The sequence below is a fragment of the Propithecus coquereli genome, unplaced genomic scaffold (genome assembly GCF_000956105.1).
Source record: "Propithecus coquereli isolate 6110/MARCELLA unplaced genomic scaffold, Pcoq_1.0 Scaffold291, whole genome shotgun sequence".
In the NCBI taxonomy this organism is placed as follows: Eukaryota; Metazoa; Chordata; class Mammalia; order Primates; family Indriidae; genus Propithecus; species Propithecus coquereli.
The window spans coordinates 865,885-891,119 of NW_012148519.1; the positions used below are offsets into that span (position 1 = coordinate 865,885).

Sequence of the window (25,235 nt, forward strand, 5' to 3'; positions counted from 1 at the left end):
TGGAGACGTAGTCTTGGTGTGTTACCCAAGCTGATACTGAACTCCTAGTCTGAAGCAATCCTCTTGCCTTGGCCTCCCAAAGTGCTAGGATTATAGGTGTGAGCCACCATGCCGGGCCTAAATTTGTAGGTTTTATAAGGTTTTTTTAAATTTTCAAATTTTAAGAGCCTGCACTTAATTTTTATTTTTTGTTATCTTTATTTTTTTCCCATCTCAGGCCTAAATTTATAGGTTTTATAAGGTTTTTTTAAATTTTCAAATTTTAAGAGCCTGTACTTAATTTTTATTTTTTGTTATCTTTATTTTTTCCCATCTCATTTACAAAATTTATTATTATTATATTTTTTTGAGACAGAGTTTCAACAGAGTTTCAACTGTGTTGCGGCTGGTCTTGAATTCCTGGGCTCAAGCAGTCTTCTCACCTCACCCTCTGAGTAGCTGGGATTATAGGCATGTGCCACCATGCCTCACTTGTACTTAATTTTTTAATGGAACTCTTTTATTTTTTATTTATTTAGTCATTTTTTTTTTTTGAGACAGTCTTGCTTTGACGCCTGGGCTGGAGTGCAGTGGCATCATCATAGCTCACTGCAACCTCAAACTCCTGGGCTCAAGTGATTATCCTGCCTCAGCCTCCCAAGTAGCTGGGACTATAGATATGAGCCGCTATGCCCAGCTAAATTTTCTGTTTTTTGTAGAAACAGGTCTCCCTCTTGCTCTTGCTCTTGCTCGGGATGGTCTTGAACTCCTGGCCTCAAGCAATCCTCCCACCTTGGCCTCCCAGAGTGCTGGGATTACAGGCATGAGCCACCAGGTTTAGCCTCTTTTTTATTGTGCTTTTGCATTCTCTAATGTAATTGATCCTCAGATACCTCTATGAGATAGTGTCAGTAATTATCCCCATTTTATAGAGGTAAAGAGAAGTTAAGATTATCGAGCTTATCAAATTACACAGTTAAGGAATTAGGCAGAAACTAAGTTCTCTATTGTTATCTCTCTGCAATAAAGGTAATTAAGTGAAATTTATAAAAGCATTGAGGAATGATTTTTGAGGTCACATTATCAATCTTATAGATATGAGAGTGCTGTGAAAAGTAGAGATTACAAATACAGGGAATAATATCCAGAAGGCATCCTACATTTGGGGGAGTATTTCTTCAAGCCCTATTGGTTAACTTTAAGTTTAAGGAGAATCCTTTTATCAAGGATGTATTTTTGGAAGCATGACATAATGTAGACCAAAGAGATGTGTTAAGTTTGGTTTGACAACCGTCTTAAAGTAAAGTGCTAGGGGTTCAGATCATGGTTGTGTTGTGCTTTTGGTAGGGAGTTGGGGAACATACTGATCTTTATTAGATTGTTCTGATCCTCTGATGCGGAATAAAATGTGACTGTTAAGGTATGAGATGTTTTTTTGTTCCCTTTTTTTTTTTAAAGTAAACCTATTGAAACTGAAATTCAATTAAGTATTGCCTTTTAATATTCCCACCCTGAGAGCAGATAATTAATGCAGTCATATTGCTCAAAACATACTTAAAATTTTTCTTTCAAATTGTCAGAAATAAGAAAGCAGTTTTACTACTTGATAGATTTCTTTTCAGATAAAAAATGGCATTACAAAGCAAGTTCCTTCCTCTTACCAGACTTAAACTATCAGCGATTTATTACTGTCGTCTAAAATTTACTATGATTGAAGATGTTTAGAAGAATATATAATAGGTTCTAAAGATAATTTTAAAAGAGTAGTTCTACAAATACTTTAGGAGATGACGTTAAAATTAAGTGATACAGAGCCTTTCGATGTAACTATTAAAAGGACTCAACACTTGTGGCGTGTTTGTTAAAAGAATCAGATATATTGAACTTTGTAGCATCTTTTACTTTTTTTTTTTTTAATTCAGGGAGGTATTAAAAACCATAGTTATTTTTTGCGTTACTACAGTTTTCAAAGGTACATGTAATTTTTTTTCATAATGTGGCACGTCTTTAATGGTGGTGAAATTGTCTTTTGAAGGACATTCCTTTGGTGATAAGGGGACTTTGCAGATAAAAGAGCTAAATAATTACCATGAGAAAGTAGTAGTAAACAAGGTTGAGGTCTAGCTGGTCACACCTCTTATGTTAGTCTCAGTCGACTTGATACAGTAAACATAATCCTCCTATGAAGTTTCTCAAGTTCCTGATTTCTGTTTAGCCAAGGTGGAAGAGCGCCTCCCTATGAGCAGTCAGACTATGGTCAACAAGATTCGTATGACCAACAGTCAGGCTATGATCAACATCAAGGCTCATATGATGAGCAGTCAAATTATGATCAACAGCATGATTCCTATAATCAAAACCAGCAGTCCTATCATTCACAAAGGGAAAATTACAGCCACCACACACAAGGTAAGATATACTGGCCTCTATTATTTTTCTTTTTTCCTCTCACAGAATTATTTGTGTATTAAGTTTTGGATTAAAAGACTCACACAGAATTTCACCTGTTTGTAAAACTTTGGGGTGACCCTGAACATATATTCTTTCTCATGGTCATCAAAACTAGTTTATTAGAATTCTATTTCTAAACTTGTAGACTCCTAAATGGTCATATGACTTGCTGAGGACTGGTTACATGAATTTCCTTTGTTGTCTCAGTGAACTCTGATCATTTGACAATGCTGTTGGCACCAGTTCCTCTGGTGATATTGGTGTACTTACTTGATTTGAGGAAATCATCCTATATTAGCCTTCTCTAATCTCATCTAGGAAGGGCCAGTCATTATTTCCTCTTGTTTTCCCGTAGCACTTTGTTTATACCACTGATATTTAGTACTATGTGTCCATGCTATGAAAATGAATGCTTCAAAGGCAAAGGTCCTGTCTTACTCATTTTTGTACCTTCAAGGCCTAGTATATGGCTTGATTCATAATAAATGGTCAATAAACATTTGTTAAATAATTGAATGAATGAGTAAGCGAATGTGTAAAAGTGGAAGTTCATTCATTGAATATCTTCTCTCAGTTTGAAAATCCAATTATTCCCTGTCCATGCTTGATTTACACTTAAATGTTTTTGAGGTGAAGAAAGTAATAACTTTTAAGATTAAGGTTGTGCTTTTCATCTAAGTAATTGGGGTTCTTGTACCTAGATTGTATTTTAACTCAAACTATTATACATCACTGTTTTGCTCTCTGACTTTAGCAGAATGGAGTTTGACATAGATATTAATATAATTCTCAAACATATTTAATTCCATGTGATTTTATGATGACTTGCATTTGAATTTTGTGCACATGTGCCATTTTCCAAAGGATATAATGTGTGACCTAAAGAGCCATTTAAGATTATGTTATTTGAAGCCTTTGTCAGAAGTGACAGTGCTTATTTATATATGTAATGTTTTCCTTTTTGTAGATGACCGTCGTGATGTGAGTAGGTATGGAGAAGATAATAGAGGATATGGCGGGTCACAGGGAGGAGGTAGAGGGCGTGGGGGATATGACAAGGATGGAAGAGGTCCTATGACAGGATCAAGGTAAGTATTTAGATATAGATGCATACATTTCTTTTTGTGTGTGTGTGATGTTACTTAGCTGGTTCAGTTCCAGCATGTAATTTAGTTAAGAGGCTTAAAAAAGGGATTATGTTGTGGAGAAAAGGGCAGAAATTCAAAATTTATTTTTATTCTTGAGATCTCACATAAATTACCTTGGAATAGGCTATGTTAGAAGTTAGTTTATGTGGTGTATGTTAAAGATCAGTGGAGAAACAACTATGGTTGTGGTTAAGCCACTTGACTTTTTGCTACCAGAGCTAGAATCTAAACACCTTTAAAGAAGACTCTGGGAAATCCAAGTGTTTGTATGTTAAAAAATAAAAGGTAAGTTAATTCTAGTTTGAAGGGCAAAAAGGCTGTTCCTTAATCTTGAATTCCCTTGGGATGGGAAAGTTTAGGAGGCAGTAGCAGAGTAGAAAGATGGCATTGGCAAATAAGAAAAAGATTTAATATAACTGAACTATTTTGTCCCCCTCCTTAAATAAATAATTATTGAAACAATTAGTGTAACATCACATACCATTGTGTATTTTATCTAGACTAAGCTGTGGTAGAGGAATGACTTTTTAATTCAGCTTTTCTTTTCCCCATCACTAGTATTATCAAGTTTTGTTATTTACTTGCAGCATACATTATGAAGCTGGTTTTGAAATTACTTTTAGATATATCTGTAAGTTTAGCACTTTGGCCCTAAAACCAAGAATGAAAAAGTCATCGATATCTGTCCTCAGATGAGATTTGCAGGTTGCAAATTTGTGTGTAAATATAGTCTTAAAGATAATTTATGTTCCTTGAGAATTGAAATTATCAGTGGCCCGTTACTGATACTTAATAATATATCAGTACCAGTTCACTCTTTTGCTCCTTAAGGACGAAGGTGACCTGAGAAACAAAAACAGTTGAATATAGGCTGTTTATTCCTTCAGGTGAGCCAAGAATTTGAATTCACTGACTTGTATTTCTCTATTTTTAGTGTATAGTGCTTTGGTATTACAGAAAAACTAAAGTCTAAACATATTTAAAAATTTTTGTAATACTTGGACAGTAAGTCTTTGATAGCCAAAGTCAGTTTACCAAGGTAAAACACATATACTTTATGCCTCTTTATTTTCAAAGAGGGCAGTCTGCCATCATGTGGATATAAATGAACAGTGTAAAGTGACGTCATGCTTACTTTCTATGTAATAGCCTCCCTCCTACCTAAAACAGGATGTCAAATAAGGTAACCAACAGTTATATTTAATTTTCTAGTTTTCCAGTTAATGTGTTTTAGGTAATTGGCCGCCTTGACATGCTGCATATTTTACAGTACATCATAAGTTTAATTTTCCTCATAAGGAAGTTATAATTATATCTAATAGATTATCTATTAAACTATAACTGCACCTGACTGAGAATGGTAAAGTCCCACTTTTTCAGGAGGAAGAGAGTAGGGTATGGTCTTTATATTTTCATCTGTGAGTGATGACTCATCTTACAACTAACGAGAGGGTTGAGAGGGCATTGAATGATCATCCTGATAAAGAAGGGAAGGAGGACCTTAACCAACCCCGGGGTCCATTTCTTAAGTACTTTTATAACCTCCTTGGCAATATATTTCAGTATAATTTGTGGCTCAGATAATGATTCATGAACTAAGTTTTTTATTAGAATCCCTTCATAGAAGATCTTATGCTGAAGCCCAGTAGATAGTTGGTCAAAATGATGCTGATCTGGTTTAAGTGGGGGTAAGATTGGGTGAGGAAGGGGTCTACAATCATGTGCTACCCCGTCAATAAGTGGCATGCTCACGAAAGGCCTTTTTTAGAAACCCGTGTGGATGATGATTACTCTTAACATTCGGTTGGCAGATTTTTCATGTGGGAGGCCAGATAGTAAATGTTTTACGTTTTGCAGGTCACATGGTTTCTTTTATAACTATTTAACCTTGCCCTTGGAGTGCCAGGGCAGCCATAAATAATATATAAATGAATAAATATGGTTGTATTACAAAAAACTTCATAAATGATAAATGGATACTGAAATGGGAAGTTCATATAATTTTCATGTGTCACAACATCTTGTTCAAGATGTGCTTTTTAGCTTATTTGTTGGGGTAAAGCATTCTGAATTTGAATATAAATACCTAGTTTTAAGATTTTTTTTCACACTTGGTTTTGCATTTAAGTACCAAAAATACCCAAACATTTCTCATTAGTCTTCATCAACACTCACATTTGTGTTTCTAATCATCTTACTTAAAAATAGCAAGGCTGAAGATGTTATCTTTTGGGGGCCGTTTGAAGAATATCTGGCATTAGTTGGGTTTATATTTAAAGAAGAAGGGGTGTAGTTTGTGCGTGTGGGTTGGATGCATAGTAAAGGATGGTACGTTCTTAGGCTTATAGATTGTATGATTGCTTGGCTGGAGGAAGAATTCAGAGCAAAAGGCAGCCATCAGCATTCCAAATATGAAACATGAAGATTATAGGGACTATAGGAAACTTAATCTTTTTCTTTGAAAAAGCAATTGTAGCAAAAAAGATTGAATTTCTTTCTTTCTTTTTTTTTTAAGATTGTGTTTCTTGTGATCTACAGTTGGCATTAACAATTGGATTAGAAGCCAAGGCCATAAATTCTTAGTGTTTTAATTTTACTGTTTTTTAATTTTAGCGTCGTGGTTAATGCCTTTCAAAATTGTTAGAACTTAATAAGGAATTGTTTTTCATTATTAATATGTCATCAAATTAAGTAGCTGTTTCAGGTTTAAATGGGTCAAGCCTAAAATTATCTTAAATTTTGAGTGTCTTCTCCCTCTTAAAAAATGTTTAATTAGCTCCCTTAAAAATGAGCATATATTCTGGTGACAGTCTAGAATAGCATTGCCCAATAGAAATATGATGTTGGTTGCAAATGTGAGCCATGTGTTTAATTTTAAATTCTCTAGTAGCCACATTAAAAAGAAAACAACAGAAATAAACAGGTGAAATTAATTGTAATAGTATATTCTATTTAACCTAATATATCTAAAATATTTCATCATTTAATCAATATAAAAGATTTTTTTCCCACACCTCTTTAAAGCTAAAAGAATTCTTAGATAGTGTACATTCTTAGAAATCCATTTTGTGTTTACATTTGGAGCACATCTCAATTTAGACTAGCTACATTTCAAGTGCTCAACAGCCACGCGTAGCTAGTGGATGCGGTATTGGACAGTGCAGCGGTAGAATGACACATCCTTGGCCTCCTGAGATGTTGATATTAATAAGTGCTGAATCCAGAAAGCCTTTTTACCACACATATAAGACACGGGAGGAAACAAAATGTAAATACAGCTGTTATTGAGAATGATATTTAAATCCAATGAGTCATTTACATTTGTATTTAATGTTGGTCTTTTCCTCACACCCCAAAAATTGTATTTTGGATTTACTAGTATGAAAACTCAAGCACAGCATGGGTTTTTAAACTAATTCTTTCAATTTTTAGCTAAGCCCCCTTTTCTCTCTGGTTATTTTGTTTTTTATTTTTTGAGACAAGAATCTCGCTTTTGTTGCCCAGGCTAGAGTGAGTGCTGTGGCATCAGTCTAGCTCACAGCAACCTCAAACTCCTGGGTTCAAGTGATCCTCCTGCCTCAGCCTCCCGAGTAGCTGGGACTACAGGCACGAGCCACCACGCCCAGCTAATTTTTTATTTCTATTTTTGGTTGACTTGCTAACGTTTTCTATTTTTAGTAGAGACGGGGTCTCGCTCTGTGGGTCTCACTCTTGCTCAGAGCTGGTCTCGAACTCCTGAGCTCAAACGATCCTCCTGCCTCGGCCTCCCAGAGTGCTAGGATTACAGGTGTGAGCCACCGCGCTGGCCCTCTCTGGTTATTGAATTTTCTAGGAATAAAGATTCTTGCATTGTACTTTTACTTCTTGGCAGTTTTAGTTCTTGAATAAGATATATTTAGATTTTGTTTTAAAATTAAAGATTGGGAATAGAGATTCTGTCAAAGAACTTTTTCTTTGTTGAGAAGCACCTGAAATTGAATCATTTGTCTCCCCTAAATATGGAATGCTGTGACAGTGAAGGAACCCTCAGAGTGTACCCGAGGGTAGACTGCTTATTGTGGTTTTGGGCTTGGGAGAACTATGTCCGTATTTGAGTCAAGAATATGCAGCTAGTTTTCTTATGCAGGGGGTACTCAGCCAATAAAGTTGAATGTGCTTATATTATGTCTCTGTTAAATATCTCTACCACTTCACCTTAAAATATCCTTACTTCAGGAATTCTTTTTGTGTATATAGTTATCTGCTTTTTTGGGGAATGAAAACAGATTTGTTGGGGTAACATCTTGACTCAGATGTTCTAGTACCTTTGTGTCTTAAATTTGCCTTAGTATGTGGAAAAGGGACTTGTAACTTTATTGCAGATTTGAAAGAAAGATTCTTAGCCTCTGGCACATATTCTGTTACTATCTAATAGTGAGTACTACTTGAAGTTTACTTACTGTATTTAATGTAAATTTCCTAATAAAGGATTGTAATGTAACTAATTTAGAATTTCCTGATAAGGAGATAGAAAATGATTAAAACGTTTGAACTTGAAAAAAAACTTCACATAAAATTGTAGATCATCCAGACCAGTGCTTCTCAGATTTTAATGTGCATATAAATTACTTGGGTGAGCTTATTAAAATGCAGATTCTGATTCAAGAGGTCTGGGGTGGGGCCTGAGATTCTGCTTTTCTGTGAAGCTCCCAGGCTATGCTTATGCTGCTATTCATCACCCTTTGTAAGGATGCAGATCCTTGTTTTGTAAGGGAAACTGGAGCCCGGAGAGAATTACTAACATGTCCAAATTTTCAAGATTGATTAGTGATAGTTAAGACTATACCCTGAGTCTCTTGGTTTGAAGACTAGTTCTTTTTCCAGTATTCTATGTTATTTCCATATTTATGGCCATCATATTGAAATCTTCAACTGCTTTATTTTCAAAGGAATGCTTAGTAAAGATGACAAAATATTTTATGGAGGAATAGGAAATTGTAAACCTATTCATATGTCATTTGTTTTATATCCCTTCCTTTTTGCAGCTGTATGTCTTTTTTGTTGTTGTTCAAAGTTATATTGCTGGCCAAAATGGAAGTTATAGGAACTAGCTGTTATGTGAAATTGCATATTTTCCATCCATTGTGGCCGGATAAACAATTTGGTACTCTATTAAGATGACAACAAAGTAATTAAGAAGTATTCTTCTAGCTGTTACTTAACACAGTAATCTCCAATTTCCTTTTTCTTTCTTTCTTTTTTTTTTTTTGAGGCAGGGTCTCACTCACTCTGTTGCCCAGGCTAGAGTGCAGTGGTGTCATCATAGCTCACTGCAACCTCAAACTCCTGGACTCAAGCAGTCCTCCTGCCTCAGCCTCCGAGTAGCTGGGACTACCTGTACACGCCTTGCCTGGCTAATTTTTTTGTTTTTTGTAGAGAATGGGGTTTCCATATTGCCCAGGCTGGTCTGGCCTGAGGTGATCCTCCCTCCCTGGCCAACCCAAAATGCCAGAATTACAGGCATGAGCCACCGTGCCTGGCCAGTTTCCTATTTTAAAAGTCTTTATTCTGGAGGCTTTAACCTCCTGATACAAGAATGTGAGCTTAATATTTTCACTAGTTCTTTTCTCTCTTTACTTTTTGGAGTTAAGAAACTTGAACTGTCTCTGTTTCTAATAATAAGATTTTCAGCAGTTTAATCTCAAGAACTCTGTTGGCCTCCCTTTCTTAAAGAGTTAAGCAGTGATATACATATCATTTAGAAGTATAGGAAGTGTTTGGTACTGTTCTAAAGTAGTAGTCTTAGGAACTCAACAGCAAACTGTATGTATATGAAGGACCTGAGTTTCATATTGTCTGTATAGCCTTGAAATAGCTTTATTCTCCTGCTTAAACAGTTCTCCTGCAAATCATATAAAAATTTATAGCAAATTAAAATGCATGTATCTGTACCTAAACCAGTTGTAAGGGGAAATACTTTTACATCAAGGTGTAGTAGAATAGATTTATTAATAAGGGAGAATGCTTTCTCATTTAGAGTGGTTTTGTTCAGGAGGCTCAGAAAAGCCTTCTGTAGGGTAGGATAATTCCTAAAGCAGAGATTTTTAGGCGGTGAGAGATTTTAATATATTGGATTAGCTTCTTGGGTTATAGTAGAATAAGATTATTAGTAGTAGAAGATCAGATATTACCATCTGAAAACTTTGGGTATTTTTATTTCCATGTCAGCATATGAATCTTAGAGGATTATGTAATTTAGTCAAGAGAAACATGCTTTTAGTGGATGAGTATTTAAAGAGTTTCTTGATAAGAGAGACCCTCTTAGATTTCTTAACATACAGTGGTGCTCACAAGGACCATTGACTTACCTGGCAGTGGTAATTTGCTAGATAAAGTCACAGTCTTTTGGGTAGCTACAATATTGGAAATGTTCCATTCTGTCTTTAATGTGTGCTACTGATTGGTATACAGAGCATTTGGCAGCATGAACCTCAGTAGCTCTGATGGGAAGAGATCTAGTGTATTATAGTGGGTATGGAGTTGGAGGGTAATTTTAAGTTAATGCTTTTTTCAGTCCTCATTTTATCAAATTTCTGAATGATTTGAAATTTTAAGACTATTCTCATTCAGGCTCACTTTTGTGTATATTTGTATCTCACTTTTTTTATTCATCTCATAAAACCACTATTGGTATCACAGCAGAACCTTAATACTCAAGTTTTTACTCCTCCTTTTCTACTATCAAAATCTTAACCTTGTTTTATATTCTTCTAGTCTTTTCTTTTTCTCATATTTTAAAAATATCCCTTTGGAAAGAGTACTTGCTCTAGTTTAGCATTCTTCATGCTGTGCCTCTAGCTTTAAGTTATGTTTGAATAGTATCCCTTTGACTTGGGTTGGGCAGATTTAAAAATAAGAGTATATTAGATATGTAGTAAGCTTGAAAAGGCATCTCGTGGAAATAGATCCTTGGGAAAACACTTAGATGGAAACAACATTTTGAAGTCTATGAAATGGAATTTACTGGAAAGTTAGAGGTGCTACTGTTTTCCTAGGCGCTCTACTTGTGACAGTTAAGTGTAGATTGAGCCCAGGGCTCAGCACATTAGAGACTTAAGGAAGAAATCATTTCTTCAATTTTTCCTCTGCAGTGGTGGTGACCGCGGTGGCTTCAAAAATTTTGGTGGTAAGTGCTGAGTATCCCAAAATGTTTCAGTGGAAATGCTATATAAATCTAAAAGCCACCAATATCCCGCAGACGTAGTCAAAACCCTTTCTCACTCTGTTGAGGCTGGTGTGTGTTGTGTGCTTAAAAAAAAAATTAGTATATATATACACATATATATATCAAAGTAAACGTTAAAAGGCCAAAGTTGATCTCAGACAGTCCAATGGGTTTCTACACAGTGAATTTGCATGAAAGAGTCTGTGGTGACCAATGAATGAAACCTTCACTGGATTTTGACAATACTTTTTTTATAAAGGTAGCTGACTTGGTGTTTTTAAATTATTAGGGTTTTCTATTCAGCCTTCACAACCAGAACCTAATAAAAGTGATCTAGCATAATGCCAAAGTGGCAGGTGCCGTCTAGGACAAGTTTAAGAAATGTTGACATTCATCTTGATCTCTTAAACTTTTAATAAAACTTAATTTATATATTTACTTTGTAAATCTGTGATGGTTGACTTTCAAGGATTTTGGAAGTATTGACCTTTCGTGCCTTGGTTATTATTGCTATGCTTTTGTGATTTCAAATGAGTTGCCTTAAATAGCTTTTTTTTTCTTTTCTTTTCCCTTAGGTCACAGGGATTTTGGACCTAGACCAGATGCTGGTAAGGTTTATGGTAGTTTGTGACTTTGTAATTAAGAAAATGGTAGTTTTTTATTTTTTGAAGGGAAAAGTATGTGTGTTTGGTGGGTTTTAGCACAGGAGGAAGATTTAATTGGATACTGCTGCCAGAACCGAAGAGTTTCATTTCTAAAGAAATGCCAGAAAAAAATTCAGGGGAATTGATAGGAAAGTTTGCTGGGGAAAATTGCTGTTTGTACTTTCCTGTACTCTACTTTTTCTTCCTTAAAGAAATACTTGAATTTTTTACTGCTAATTAGCATTAATTATTTACTTATTGCCAATCAGATTTAATGAAATAATTAATACCATTGTGGAATTAAAAGTAGAAAAACTGTGCTTAAGAAAATCATACATTGGATTGGTAGTCTGCTTTAGTGGGCCTAAGAAACCTGAGTTCATACATGAGAGAATTATCTTACTCTGTGTAGAGGTGACTAATTTTATGTGGCTTTTTATTTTTAAATGAAATTCAAGGCTACATACATACTTGTGGAGCCTTTTGAAGGTTATAATTTAGAGGTTAAAAATCTATTTGAGCCAAAAAATACTAATATATATTGAAATCAGAACTTTTGTTTTTATTAAGATGCCAAAGTATTCTATATGGATGGCAATTTCTGAATTATCCCTTGATGGACTGAATTTTTATACATCTTTCTTACTTTGTTGTACTAATCCAAAAGTGTGCATGTAAGGTAAGGTGTGTGTACAAAGTGCTTCTACTCTCTGGTATATACAAAGCTTATTGCAATGAATGGGAAACCAACAATTCTGCTTGGCTTGCTTGGTAGTCCAAACTATCAAATTTGGGGAATTTTCTACAGGAATGTCTTTAAAATACTGATTAGCCATAAAGAATTAAAATTCTCCAGTGGCCCATGCTTATAATCCTAGCACTCTGGGAGGCCAAGGTGGGAGGATCACTTGAGCTCAGTAACTTGAGACCAGCCTGAGCAAGAGTGAGACCCCATCTCCACTAAAAATAGAAAAATTAGCCAGGCTTGTTGACATGCAACTGTAGTCCCATCTACTCGGGAGGCTGAGGCAGGAGGATCACTTGAGCCCCAGAGTTCGCGGCCGCAGTGAGCTGTTGATTGCACCACTGCACTCTAGCCTGGGTGACAAGAGCGTGGCCCTGTCTCTAAAAAAAAAAAAAAAAAAAAAGTCCAGAGAGAGGAATGTTAATTTAAACTAATTCTCTCCATCTCTTCATGAGCTTTAGTCCTAAAATCTGAAGAGTGAGATTTTTAAGATCTTCTTTAATTAGTCTATTATATGTATTTCACATAGTGTGGATTTGATCCACTTTACCTGAAGTTTAGTTGTAAGAATTGATCTACTACCAAATAATTATTGTGAATACTTTGCATGTATGTAAGATTATTCTTATATTGATCCTTCTTTCCTTTTGTTCATAGAAACAGTTGAATTTTGGATAATAAATTAATTGTTTTTGATTACTGGACAGGATGTAGTAAAACCAAGGAATATTAACCGTAACTTTTTTTCTCTTAGATTCAGAATCTGATAATTCAGATAACAACACAATCTTTGTGCAAGGACTTGGGGAGGGTGTGTCTACAGATCAAGTGGGAGAGTTCTTTAAACAAATAGGAATTATCAAGGTGAGTAAACAATGTGGTTTTTTTTAAAAAAAATCTCATAATTATTAACATATTCTGGTTAAGATACATAGACTACATAAAAAGTGTATATACTTCAGTAAGACTTGTCTTGTAAAATCCTCTGATGCACATGTCTGTAGGCCTTTGCTAAATTTGCTAAATATATGAAGATTTTATTCCTTGCTTGTGTTTTTCTTTCCACAGTCGCCTACCTGTGCTTTAGCTTCAGTCCTAGGGCTCTAAAAATAGTCTCTGCCTAACTCCTAAAATCATGAGAAACAAAGGAGATTGTGAGAACATTTTATAGACTCTGAAATCCCAGTATATGCATTTAATATCTATACTACATATAATGCATTATTTTATAATTGTTTATTGTTCATGTATCTTGTTCACTATTTATTTTATGTGTATATTTTTTATCTCTTCAACTAGAAAGCAGCCTTTAGAGCAGTGTTAAGTAGATAGTAGCACTTATTTGAAATCAGTTTGCATTTGTCCTTGTTTTGGTATCTTTGGAATTACTCATTTTTTTCTTTCTTGGGGAGTTATGATTTTTTAAAAAATTAATTACACAGGCTGGGCGCGGTGGCTCAAGCCTGTAATCCTAGCACTCTGGGAGGCCGAGGTAGGCGGCTTGTTTGAGCTCAGGAGTTCGAGACCAGCCTGAGCAAGAGCGAGACCCTGTCTCTACTAAAAATAGAAAGAAATTAATCGGACAACTAAAACTATATAGAAAAAAATTAGCCAGGCATGGTGGTGCATACCTGTAGTTCCAGCTACTCAGGAGGCTGAGGCAGAAGGATCGCTTGAGCCCAGGAGTTTGAGGTTGCTGTGAGCTAGGCTGAAGCCACGGCACTCTAGCCCAGGCAAAAAAGTGAGACTCTGTCTCCAAAAAAAAAAAAAAAAAAATTAATTACACATGAAATATATTAAAAATTCATACAGTTTTTATAAAGTAAAAATTCTCCCTGTCTTCTACCACTATCCCAGCCAAAACCCAGTGTACTCTTTAGTGGTAACCTGTTGGTTTGCTTGGTGAATATCCTCCCTGACTTTTAAAAATGTTTTACAAGTTACATATTTACATGGAGCATTATCTAAATTTTTTGTTATTTTTCTCTTATTTATATTTTTATGTTTGTTAACCTTTTTTTGGTATGTACTTATAATGAAACATTGTCTACTTAATTTTTGTGGGTTTAAAGAAATTATACATAGATAAAACAGTATACTATATCATTTTTATAGCTTGGTTTTCCCTTACTATAGCTTGGAGAGTTTTCTTCGGCTAAACCTATAGGTAACTTCATTTTTATATTAGGTGAATAGAATTTTGTAGTATGGATGTGTGAATTCCTTTTAAAAAAATAAATAATTATCTAAATGGTACATGATCACTTATTCTTAAAATGCTAACACCAACTTGTTTTTCCCTCAGACAAACAAGAAGACCGGAAAACCAATGATAAATCTTTACACAGACAAGGACACAGGGAAGCCAAAAGGGGAGGCAACAGTGTCATTTGATGACCCTCCTTCAGCTAAGGCAGCTATTGACTGGTTTGACGGTATGCCTCATTCGTATAGTTTTCAACATGAAGTTTGGGTAAATCTTTTCTAGTCTGGAAGTCTAAATATATTCCGGGAGATGGTGGTTATATTCATGTTTACTTTGCAGATCGTAGGAAGGCTACGGGCCAGATTTTTATATATCTTTAGAAGTGACATGAGCTCTATCTTTTTTTGTCTATACTATTTCTTCCATCATGACTGTGTATGAGGTCACCCTGATACAGGTGTAGGTGTAGAGAGTTGGCCTGGTTGAATTCATATTCTTTTTAAATTTAGATTAATTTTCTTCAAATATAAACTTAATACATAGAAGAAATAGACTTTTTTTCCCATTGAAAATAGGGAAATATGGAAAGTAAAAGAAGTAAATAAAATATCCATAGGCCTCTACTCAGAGATAGCCACTGATAATATTTTTGATTAATTTTCCTTCCAGTCTTTTTAAATGTATTTTTAAAAGCTTATCATGCTAGCTACTCGGGAGGCTGAGGCAGGAGGATGGCTTGAGCCCAGGAATTTAAAGCTGCAGTAAGCTATGACTGCGCCATTGTACTTTAGCCTGGGTGACAAAGCAAGACCCTGTCTCTGAAAAATAAATAAATAAAAATTTTAAAAAGTTTATCATGGTACTCCAAATATAGTTTTGTCTCATGGTTTTTTTATTTAATATTTTAACATAGTTATTTCCTCATGTTAGTAAATTTATCATTTTTTTTTCTTGTACCCTAATTTAATGATAACTAACACTTACTTTATATTTACTGTGGTTTATGAACTAGGCACAATTTTGAGAGCTTTATACACGTTAACTCTATTTAATCCTAGTAATAGCCCTATGAGACATATGCCTTGTTGTTCCCATTTTACGTATAATGAAACTGAGGCACAGAGAAGCTAAGTAATTTCCAAGATCACAGAGTAAGTGGCAGAGTCAGGATTCAAACTCAGACTGGCTCTGGTATCTCCAAATTATTTAACCATACTGGATTGGCAAACACTTGTGGTCCCTTCCAGTTAAGTACCATGCCTTCCAAATGTAATTGTATTTCTATACTTCTTCAAAGATGAGGTTGTGACACCCTGTCTGTTCCTACCTCAATATTCTTGCTCTTGAAGGCTAAGTCCATTCTTCCTCACTTTTCTGCTTCTTTCATAGATTTTGTGACATACAAACCAATTTCTTTTGTTTATGGTATGTGTAGAAATTACTGTCTTTTGCCTACAATACATATGAGCCTTTTAAATCTAACTCCATAGTTCAGATTTTACCAGGTCTTATTACAGATTTTGGAATACTGATCTATGAGTTACTTCCTATGGCAAAGTATCTGTTACACCATCTGACATCACAGGAAGTTTCCAGCTATAATGCTTAGGGCTTTGTTCAGGGAGCTAAGGCTCCTGGATTTATAACCATTTTATGAATCCTTGAGTATGTTTCCTTAAACATCAGTTCTCTTATGTAATATAAAGTAAAAAGATTAATTCTTGTCCCTCAGTTCTTGGGCAGCAGAATCTGTGTATGTGTGCGTCTATGTAAGTAATCATTTATACACACATGTTTAAAGACACTACTTGCACATGGTAAAAAAATTTTAAATGATACCAAAAGTATATGATAAAATATGAGTTTCTTTTCCACCTTTGACCCCTAGTGATCTTGTTTCTCCTTGTAAGCACAGTGGGCAGTGCATATATAAAATCATATGTGGATATATAGGTACATGTGCGTGCATGTGTACACACACACATTCCCTTTAAAAAGCACAATGATAACATACTTCACATATTCTTCTATAGTTGGCTTTTTTTCATGTAAAAATGTTAGATGTGGGTTTTTTGGTTTTTGTTTTCTTTATCATGGGCACAGATGGACATGTGCCCTGATTTCTTTTTTAAAATTTTTTTAGAGATGGGGTCCCACTCTGTTGCCCAGGCTAGTCTTGAATCCTGGGCTCAAGTGATCCTTTTGCTTCAGCCTCCTGAGTAGCTGGGACTACAGGCGTGAGCCACTGTGCCTAGCTTTTTTTTTTTTTTTTTTTTAAAGTTTAGTAAGAAGTAACTGTCTCCCAATGGCAGATCTGCTCTATTCAGTAGTGTGCCATTTTTAGCACTGTTACCTTGACTCCTTGGAACACTAGTATGTTTGAATTTCTTGGAGGACATGTCACTTATTCCTCTGAAACTAAAAATTTCCAGGACAGGTTTATTTTTTTGTTGGAAAGTAGAGTTGCGGAATAGCATTTCTTCAAAACTTTTTTTTCTTCCTTAGGAAAAGAATTCCATGGCAATATCATTAAAGTGTCCTTTGCTACCAGAAGACCTGAATTCATGAGAGGAGGTGGCAGTGGAGGCGGGCGGCGAGGTAAGATCCTTGCTGCACACAGGCCTGGTTACTAGAGGGTTTGAATTGGAGTTCATGTTCTGTTCCCCTTTCCCTCCCTGGGTCTTTTTCCTTCTATCTTAAAATTAGAGTGGATATTGAATAGGAAATTCAATAAAAAATGAGATGATATAGCTAAGAAAGTAGTGGGAGATGGCTGTAGAAATATCTCTGAAAAGTTACATAGCAGTTTGTTTTTCACTTGGGAAAGAGGAGGCAATTGTTTTAATAATACCTAATGAAGTAGTTCATCAGACCAGTTTTTAAGCTCCCTGATGCAGTTACTGTCAGCTTCTTTATTCTATTGGGTCTGTTTTCTCAAATTTGGAATTTATCTTCTCAATCTTTGACACTGAGATTCTAAAACAAAGTAGGGTACTGGTTAAGCATCCCAAATTCAAAATCCGAAATGCTCCAGAATCCGAAAACTTTTTAGTGCTGACATGACACTCATAGGAAATGCTCATTGAAGCATTTTGGATTTCGGCTTTTCAGATTTGGGATGCTCAACCTGTAAGTATAATGCAATTATTTCAAAATGTGAAAAATCCAAGGTCTGAAATACTTCCAGTCCCAAGCATTTTGGTTAAGGGATATTCAACCCGTATTACAGAAAGTGGACTTGGAAGTTTTTTAATAAATTATTTGCACTGTACTGTGTGCCTGGGGTCTGTTCTCATATTCCTACATTTAACTAAGTAAAGGCCCAAATCAAGGAATTACAAAGTCCTGCTATAAGTGGTTAATTTTGTGGGGGCTGCCTAGGTATTGATGGGCACCTATTCTTATTTCTTTAATCTAGTGCTTTTCCTTTGCTTTGTCTGCTGCTGATTTTTCTCCCTTGCCTTCCTTTCCCCCCAGGCCGTGGAGGATATAGAGGCCGTGGAGGCTTTCAGGGGAGAGGTGGCGACCCCAAAAGTGGGGACTGGGTTTGCCCTAATCCGTAAGTATCCCGTTTACTTTGGTGGGAGTAGGAGTTGGCATTGGGGTTAGAGGGTGGAAGAAGGGGTTCTTTATTCATTGGAAACTATATAGGAGCGTTTTATTTTTCTCCTTTCTCAGGTCATGTGGTAATATGAACTTTGCTCGAAGGAATTCCTGCAATCAGTGTAATGAGCCTAGACCAGAGGACTCTCGTCCCTCAGGAGGAGGTGGGTCGGCCCTTTAATAGCATCTGCGTGGTACTTATATTCGACTAACATTAATGAGGCTTTCTGTTGTTGTTCTGGCCTCACTGGTTTACCTTTCTACCTTGCAGATTTCCGGGGGAGAGGCTACGGTGGAGAGAGGGGCTACAGAGGTCGTGGGGGCAGAGGTGGAGACCGAGGCGGCTACGGTGGAGACAGAAGTGGGGGTGGCTATGGTGGAGACAGAAGTGGCGGTGGTGGCTACAGTGGAGATAGAAGTGGGGGCGGCTATGGTGGAGACAGAAGTGGGGGTGGCTATGGTGGGGACCGAGGCGGTGGCTATGGTGGGGACCGAGGCGGTGGCTATGGTGGGGACCGAGGAGGCGGCTATGGAGGAGACCGAGGAGGCGGCTATGGAGGAGACCGAGGTGGCTATGGTGGAGACCGAGGAGGTTATGGAGGAGACCGAGGAGGTTACGGAGGAGACCGAGGAGGTTACGGAGGAGATCGAAGTCGGGGGGGCTATGGAGGAGACCGTGGTGGTGGCGGTGGCTACGGTGGAGACCGAAGTGGAGGCTATGGGGGAGACAGGAGTGGCGGCGGCTATGGAGGAGACAGGAGTGGTGGCTATGGAGGAGACCGAGGTGGCTATGGAGGCAAAATGGGAGGAAGGTGAGTATTAGAATGTACTTGTTAACCTTTTTACCTCACTGCTCCTAGATTTTAGGGTTTGAGCCTTTTTGCCGCATATTCTTTTTTTCCCAACTTTTTGGAACTTGAATTTCTTTCTTTCTTTTTTTTTTTTTTGAGACAGAGTCTCACTGTGTTGCCTGGGCTAGAGTGCTGTGGCGTCATCTTAGCTCACAGCAACCTCAAACTGCTGGGCTCAAGCGATCCTCCTGCCTCAGCCTCCCAAGTAGCTGGGACTACAGGCATGAGCCACCATGCCCGGCTAATTTTTTCTATATATTTTTAGTTGTCCGATTAATTTCTTTCTATTTTTAGTAGAGACGGGGTCTTGCTCTTGCTCAGGCTGGTTTCGAACTCCTGAGCTCAAACAATCCGCCCGCCTCGGCCTCCCAGAGAGCTAGGATTACAGGCGTGAGCCACCGCGTCTGGCCGGAACTTGAATTTCTTATTGGCAACTCTCTCAGGATGGAGAAGATCCATTTAGTTCCTGCTTAGCAATTTCTAAAATTTATTTTGTTTTGGTATTCTTTTTCATAAATCTTTGTATTTGGGGGTGTGTGTGTATTATTTTTTCTCATAGCTAAAGATAATTGAGATTGAGAAATAACTTGAAACTATGTAAATTGGGGGTTCAATCCAGGTGAGGGGAGAGCAGACCTTTCATAGGGGTGTTCTTTTTCAAATCATGTGCTACCCTGCAGTTGTTTCTCTGGAGATTCTGGGAATATGTTTTCCACATGAAGACCACCGATGGGAGTATATTGTGCACATGAGTGGTGGGAAGGCAGAAAAAGTTGAAGACCAGTGATGTAAAATAACTTTAGTTATTATGCTAAGTAAGGATCTGTATGCCAGAGGTGGTATAGGGTAATGAGAATTAGTATAGACTGTGGTTAAGAGCTTAGAGTTGGGAAATGGACTGTTCAAATCCTGACTTCACCACTTACTAGATGTGTGACCTTAGGGAAGTTACTTAACCCTTAGCAGTGTCAGTACTCTTATCTGTAAAATGAGGCTAATAATACGTCCTTTGTAGAGCTGTATTAGATTACATTGTAAGAGTTGCTGGCCCATAGTAAGCACTATATTGTTGTTAGCTATTAGTAATTATTAATAGCCTGATCACCATCAGTTGAACACTCCTTACTATGTGGCAAATACTGTAAAGTGTCTTTGTATGCTTTAGTTCTAGTGTTTCTGTCAAACCCATGAGGTAGATGTACCTCCCATTTTACAGAGTCAGTCATTTAGTAACTTTTCCAAGGTCATATAGTAAGAGGCAGATCCAGAATTCATCCATGAAAGTGCTTGCTTGCTCATTCCACTATGACGCTCTTCTGTTGAGAGTGCTGGAATTGGCATAGTCTTGTCTCCTGAATATTACAGTGGTTTGGAGTCCTTAATTCTAGGTGGAAAATTTTTAAGAGAGTTAATGATAGCAAAGCTTCTAGGAACTTTGTGAGTCTTAGAGCTAATTAGTTAGACATTTATTAAGTACCTTCTAGGAATATAGAAATAAATTAGACAAGATGTCATCCTTATAGAAATTGTCTAGCCGATGCCAATCACCAGAACCCTGAAGAAGTGTGTTATGCTCTCCATTGGTAGAAAATTAGAATTTAGTCTGGCTCTCTATTTTTCATTCCTAGAAACGACTACAGAAATGATCAGCGCAACCGACCATATTGATGACTGTTTTGAATGTTCCTTTGTCTCTGACATGATCCATAGTGAAATTGCCAGAGTTTTGCCTGCTGCTTTCCTCGTGGCCTCCTCTTGGGTAGTGAAATTAAGTGACATTTGGATTTTTATTTGGGTGGGAGGGCTGGGACAGTTTTTCTTTTAGAAATGTCCATTGAAATTTCCCCCTTTAGTTTCCAACCTTCTCCTCCCCAATCCCTGAAGCTAAATGCGTTGTAAAATATTGCCAAAATGAGAAGTGTTTTGTAATACTGCAATAAAGGCTGCTTGTTTTTGTGGACTTTTGTACATATCAGTGCATTGTTCTGTCACACTCAGACTCAGTTATAGCAGACTCAAACCCTAAAGGAAATGAATTCTACTTCAGTAAATTAAGATGTTACTTTCAGCAATATTTATTGAGCTATTCTGTTTAGAATAGTGGTTCCCAAGAATGACTGCAAGTCAGAATCATCTGAGGAGTTTGTTAAAATTATAGATTCCTAGGCCTCACCGCAGGTCTGCTAGATAAGAACTTAGTGAGGTGTGAGGAGTTAAGTCTGGGAATCTTTATTTACATCAAGCTCACCAGGTGATTTTGATATGGTCACTTTAGTACTAGTTTATAATTGACAATCACTTATTTAGGGCAGTGTTCTAGATGCTGGGAATATGGAGTTCTAAGGACAAGGCAGGATGGGAAAGGATTTGACAAGCCACGGTTAAGATACTAGTGTACATGTATGTTATTTGCTGTTCATTAGAGACCTATTATCCTGCCCTTAACTATGGGTAAGGCACTGGGTCAGATTCTTTATATGTTGCTGATCAAATAAGCAGAAAACTTATTCTGGTAAGTGCTCCAATAGGACACTTAATCTAGTCACATGGGAATAGGAAAGGCTTGGTGAGTCTGGAGGGAATAGGAGAAAGCGGCCAACTGCAGAGGCTGGGGTGAGAAAATGGAGGTCCCAGCAGGAACACTGACATGAACAAATCAGAAGTTAAGAGAAAGACAGACGAGGGAGCAGGCTCTACGCTTTCGGAGTAATGTATGTAGTTCATTATGACCAGAGGGAAGAGTTTGAGGGTAGGCATGCAAAAGAAAAGACGAGAGGTAAACAAGTTCTGTGATAAGGTCCTCGCATTTTATTTTTTGCCTGCCTCCAAATAGGGAGTCATTGAATAATTGTGAACAGGGAGTGGCATGATCTGATTTGTGTGGCATCAACTGAAAGATGATTGTGGCTGCCTTGTGGAAAGACTGGACTGGAGACGGAAAAGCCAAGTGAGAGATTATATTGGCCCAAGCTCACATACTGACTGGGGGAAAGGAGATAACTAAGTAAATTTGAAAAATGAGGAGGGATATTTGACAGGATTTAGCTGGATGTCAGTAATGGGAAGGAAGAGTCGAGTTTCTGGCCTGGGTAATTGGGTGGGTATGGTGTTCATCAAAATAAGAAACGCTGGGAATGGAACAGTTTTGCATGTAAAGTGGGAATGCAGTTTTGGGGTATGTTGAGTTTGGGGCATTTGTGAAACTTCCAGGTAGAGACATCCAGGAGGCGAAAGTGGCATTGAATACCATGCTCCCCTGATTTTCTGCCTTACTGACCTCTGCCTAGCTCTTCTCAACTTGACCTCTACATGTTGGAATTTTCTCAGGACTTGTTCTAAGCCCCTTTCTCCTTTCTATTTATAATCACTTTTATCCTGGGCAAGCTCATTCTGGCTTATGGCTTTATATACCATCTAATATAGTGATGACTACTAAATTTGTGTCTCTAGTCCTGACCTCTTCTCTTAACACTGTCAAATTTGGTGATGTCTCAAGCACTTCAGGTTTAAAACTCAGTCTCATTCAGGATTTCTTGCCCTTCCTTGTGCCTTTCTGGAGCTGACCCTAAACCCCAGGGGAAGAGATGCAGGGCCCGTGTGTGTTGTTACAGCCCTGGTGGGGGGCAGAGGGGACAGACTTGCTGTCAGCCTTTGTAGCCATCATGGGTGGTCTACTCATCCTCCCTGGCTCTGGCCACGAGAAGACCCCTGCAGGCTGCCAGCTCTCATCCTCCCGCTGGGAACCCAGAGATCGAGCTGGTCCGCTCCTCTCCACACACCTCATCCCATGTAATTTCCATTCTACCACTACCTACCCTGATGGTTTACAGGACTTGTCTGAGCCGTGCTGGATCCCCGGGCCTCGCCATGGAAGTCACACGAGTCCTCTCCACTCTCAGATTTCCAAATTTGAAAAGGAGTTCCAGGAAAAAGAATGGGCCAGGCTCCCTGCCCTGTCCTAACTCCCTGTCTCTTCTTCCTCATCAGCGTATTTTGCTCTCCTCCATCCTAAAATGTTTCACCTCCTTGTCTGGGGAACATAGGGGAGATACATGGCTCATACCAGAACCTGAGCCCTTGGAAGTTTAAAGGAGATGGAGATGGAAACGAGTGAGGGGTAAGTAAAGGAATTGCAGGAATAACAACCACCACCCACAGAGATGATCCTTGCCATCTCATCCCACTGCGCAGACACTGCATCCCTGGCGCTACATTTATGGTGCAAACTGAAAATATACACAGAGTATGGATGAAAACACTTATAAGTTTACTAAGACTTGCTTAAGACAGAGCTCCTTGGTTAAATATACAGTAAAGTGCCTCTGCAATAGATTTCAAAGTCTTTGTTATGTTGCTGTCAAGTCGTAGCAGTCATGGAGACTTTTGAAATAGTCCCCTAATTGATTGCACTAGTCAGGACTGCCATGGTGACATGGGACAAAGCTCTACCTCTAAGTGACTTAAGCTAAAGAGGGGAGCTTAACAACTTGCATAATGGAGACTTGTGGAGATTGCAGGCACAGCTGGAGCTGGGACCACAAGGAATGTTGTCAGAGCTCAATTTCTCCAACACTCAGCTCTGTGTAGCTGCTTGACTTTAGGCTGCCTGCTGTTCTATGCAAGATGATGGCTGGTAACTCCAAACTCACATCCTCCTTGCTGAACAATGCCAGTGTAAGAAGAAGGGAGCTGCTGTATCTCTGGCAGAAAAGTCCCAGAGAAGGTTCTCATTGGCTTAGCTTGAGGGATACTCCCAACTCCGTACTAATCGCTGGGCCAGAGACATGGATATTTGGACAAAAAGGAACAGGTTTTACTTAAGAAGAAGGAATTCTGTGGTCAGGTAAGAAAGAGTGTTCTGGTAACTAACAGCTAATGTCAACCACCCTGGAGATGTCACTGCGTTTCTTTCACCCCTTTGCACAAACAGAATTGCTATTCTAAAGCATGAATAAAATCTCATAACTCCTCACCTCAATTGTCATTCGTACATTTAATAAATATTGAACATCCACTCTGTGCCAGGTGCTGGCTAGATCTTGAAAGCAGCCATAAACCAATGGAACAAAGAATCTACCTTGTTCCAGGCACCAGGCTGCACTCATGACATTCATCATGGCTTAACTTTTCAACCCTGAGAAATAGATAACACAATCTGTCCTTCATAGGTGAAGAAACCAAGGCTCAGAGAGTTCAGCAATATACCCAAGGACTCCCGGCTAGGAGGTAGTAGGACTTCCCACGTTGACCCAAGATTGTTCCACTTCAAAGCCGACACTCCTCCCCCAATATTGAATGTGCCATGATTATGGGGAGCAGCACCCGAAACTTCTCCCTGTAGGCCGCTACTTTGGGTTGCGTTGTTACCTGCAGAAGATCACTATTCAGATAAAACCCGGTTTCCCTAGAGGTAACACATAACACAGACAACTGGAGATGAGGAAGGCCTTGAGGTGATGGGATGTTGGTCAGATGTTCTGTGATGGAGGAAAGAAAGTTGAGGGAAGGTGTGGGGGCTTAACCAGGTCTAAATAAGATTCCACAATGGGACCAGGACCCCAGGGCTCACAGGAGGGTATTTGAAAACAGGACATAGTAGGGGGACAACCTGGGAAGGAACAGGTGCAAGAAGCTTCCACTGGTTCAGGTTTGTCCTGGGCCAGCCTTCATTCCCAGAATCAACTTTTAAACAAATTCAAATCGTGAGTGTCTCCTTGCTCCTTCTCCTAACAGGCCCCCATAGCCACTAACAGGGTAAAGGAATCCTCTTCCTGAATGGGTCGCCGTGTTCCTGAAGAAGGCCTCAGATGCTTCGCCAGCTCCGAGTGGTTTAAAGCATCATTGCACTCATGCACAACCCCCTTCCATCACCATCTTTTATGTGGCGTTGAAAAAGCTTTCATTGAAAAAGCTTTCAGCCAGAGAGAATCCTAATTAATTTGAGGCAAGGTAATTTTTCCTACATCTTACTGCCTCCAGCTTATAATATAGGGCCCTTTAAATCCACATCTTCCAATCCATGTTCCCTGTGTGGTCAAGGGGAAGTAGGGGTGTGGGTGACAGGACGGTGGAGGACAGTGCCCATTTTTCATCTATGTGGCCCCAAACTTCATGCCCACCGAGCCCACGGACAGCCTGCTGTGCATGGGACCCCCATCTTGGAGGGTCTTGGGGGACCCTCAGCCTCTTCCCCAAAGGCTGGCCCATGTGTTGTCCCAGTCACAGACGGGCAGTGCTGTTTGGAGCAGGCAGGACCTTCTTCTTCATCCTCCAGGACACTCCTGCCCTGACCTCCCCTTCTCCTCCCTTGCCACCCAGGCCTGAGGGCCTGGGCTGCTGTCTGAGACCCCATCGCCACCACATTTAGGAGCCCCACTCCAGTCACCCTCCAGCCCGCCTCCCTC

The 25,235-nt window shown here is 38.4% G+C and overlaps 1 protein-coding gene across 1 annotated transcript in view; it reads left to right on the plus strand.

Moving 5' to 3' along the window:
• TAF15 (TAF15 RNA polymerase II, TATA box binding protein (TBP)-associated factor, 68kDa) overlaps nt 1-20,799 on the plus strand; it is a 30,973-nt gene extending 10,174 nt beyond the window's left edge. The window contains exons 6-16 of the mRNA XM_012648679.1: nt 2,195-2,388; nt 3,398-3,518; nt 10,709-10,743; nt 11,358-11,390; nt 12,926-13,035; nt 14,477-14,606; nt 16,883-16,975; nt 17,855-17,936; nt 18,056-18,144; nt 18,252-18,792; nt 20,460-20,799. Of these exons, the coding sequence (XP_012504133.1) occupies nt 2,195-2,388; nt 3,398-3,518; nt 10,709-10,743; nt 11,358-11,390; nt 12,926-13,035; nt 14,477-14,606; nt 16,883-16,975; nt 17,855-17,936; nt 18,056-18,144; nt 18,252-18,792; nt 20,460-20,499 (1,468 nt within the window). The 3' untranslated portion in view covers nt 20,500-20,799. The remainder of the gene's footprint in view (nt 1-2,194; nt 2,389-3,397; nt 3,519-10,708; nt 10,744-11,357; nt 11,391-12,925; nt 13,036-14,476; nt 14,607-16,882; nt 16,976-17,854; nt 17,937-18,055; nt 18,145-18,251; nt 18,793-20,459) is intronic.
• Nucleotides 20,800-25,235: the final 4,436 nt, after the last annotated feature.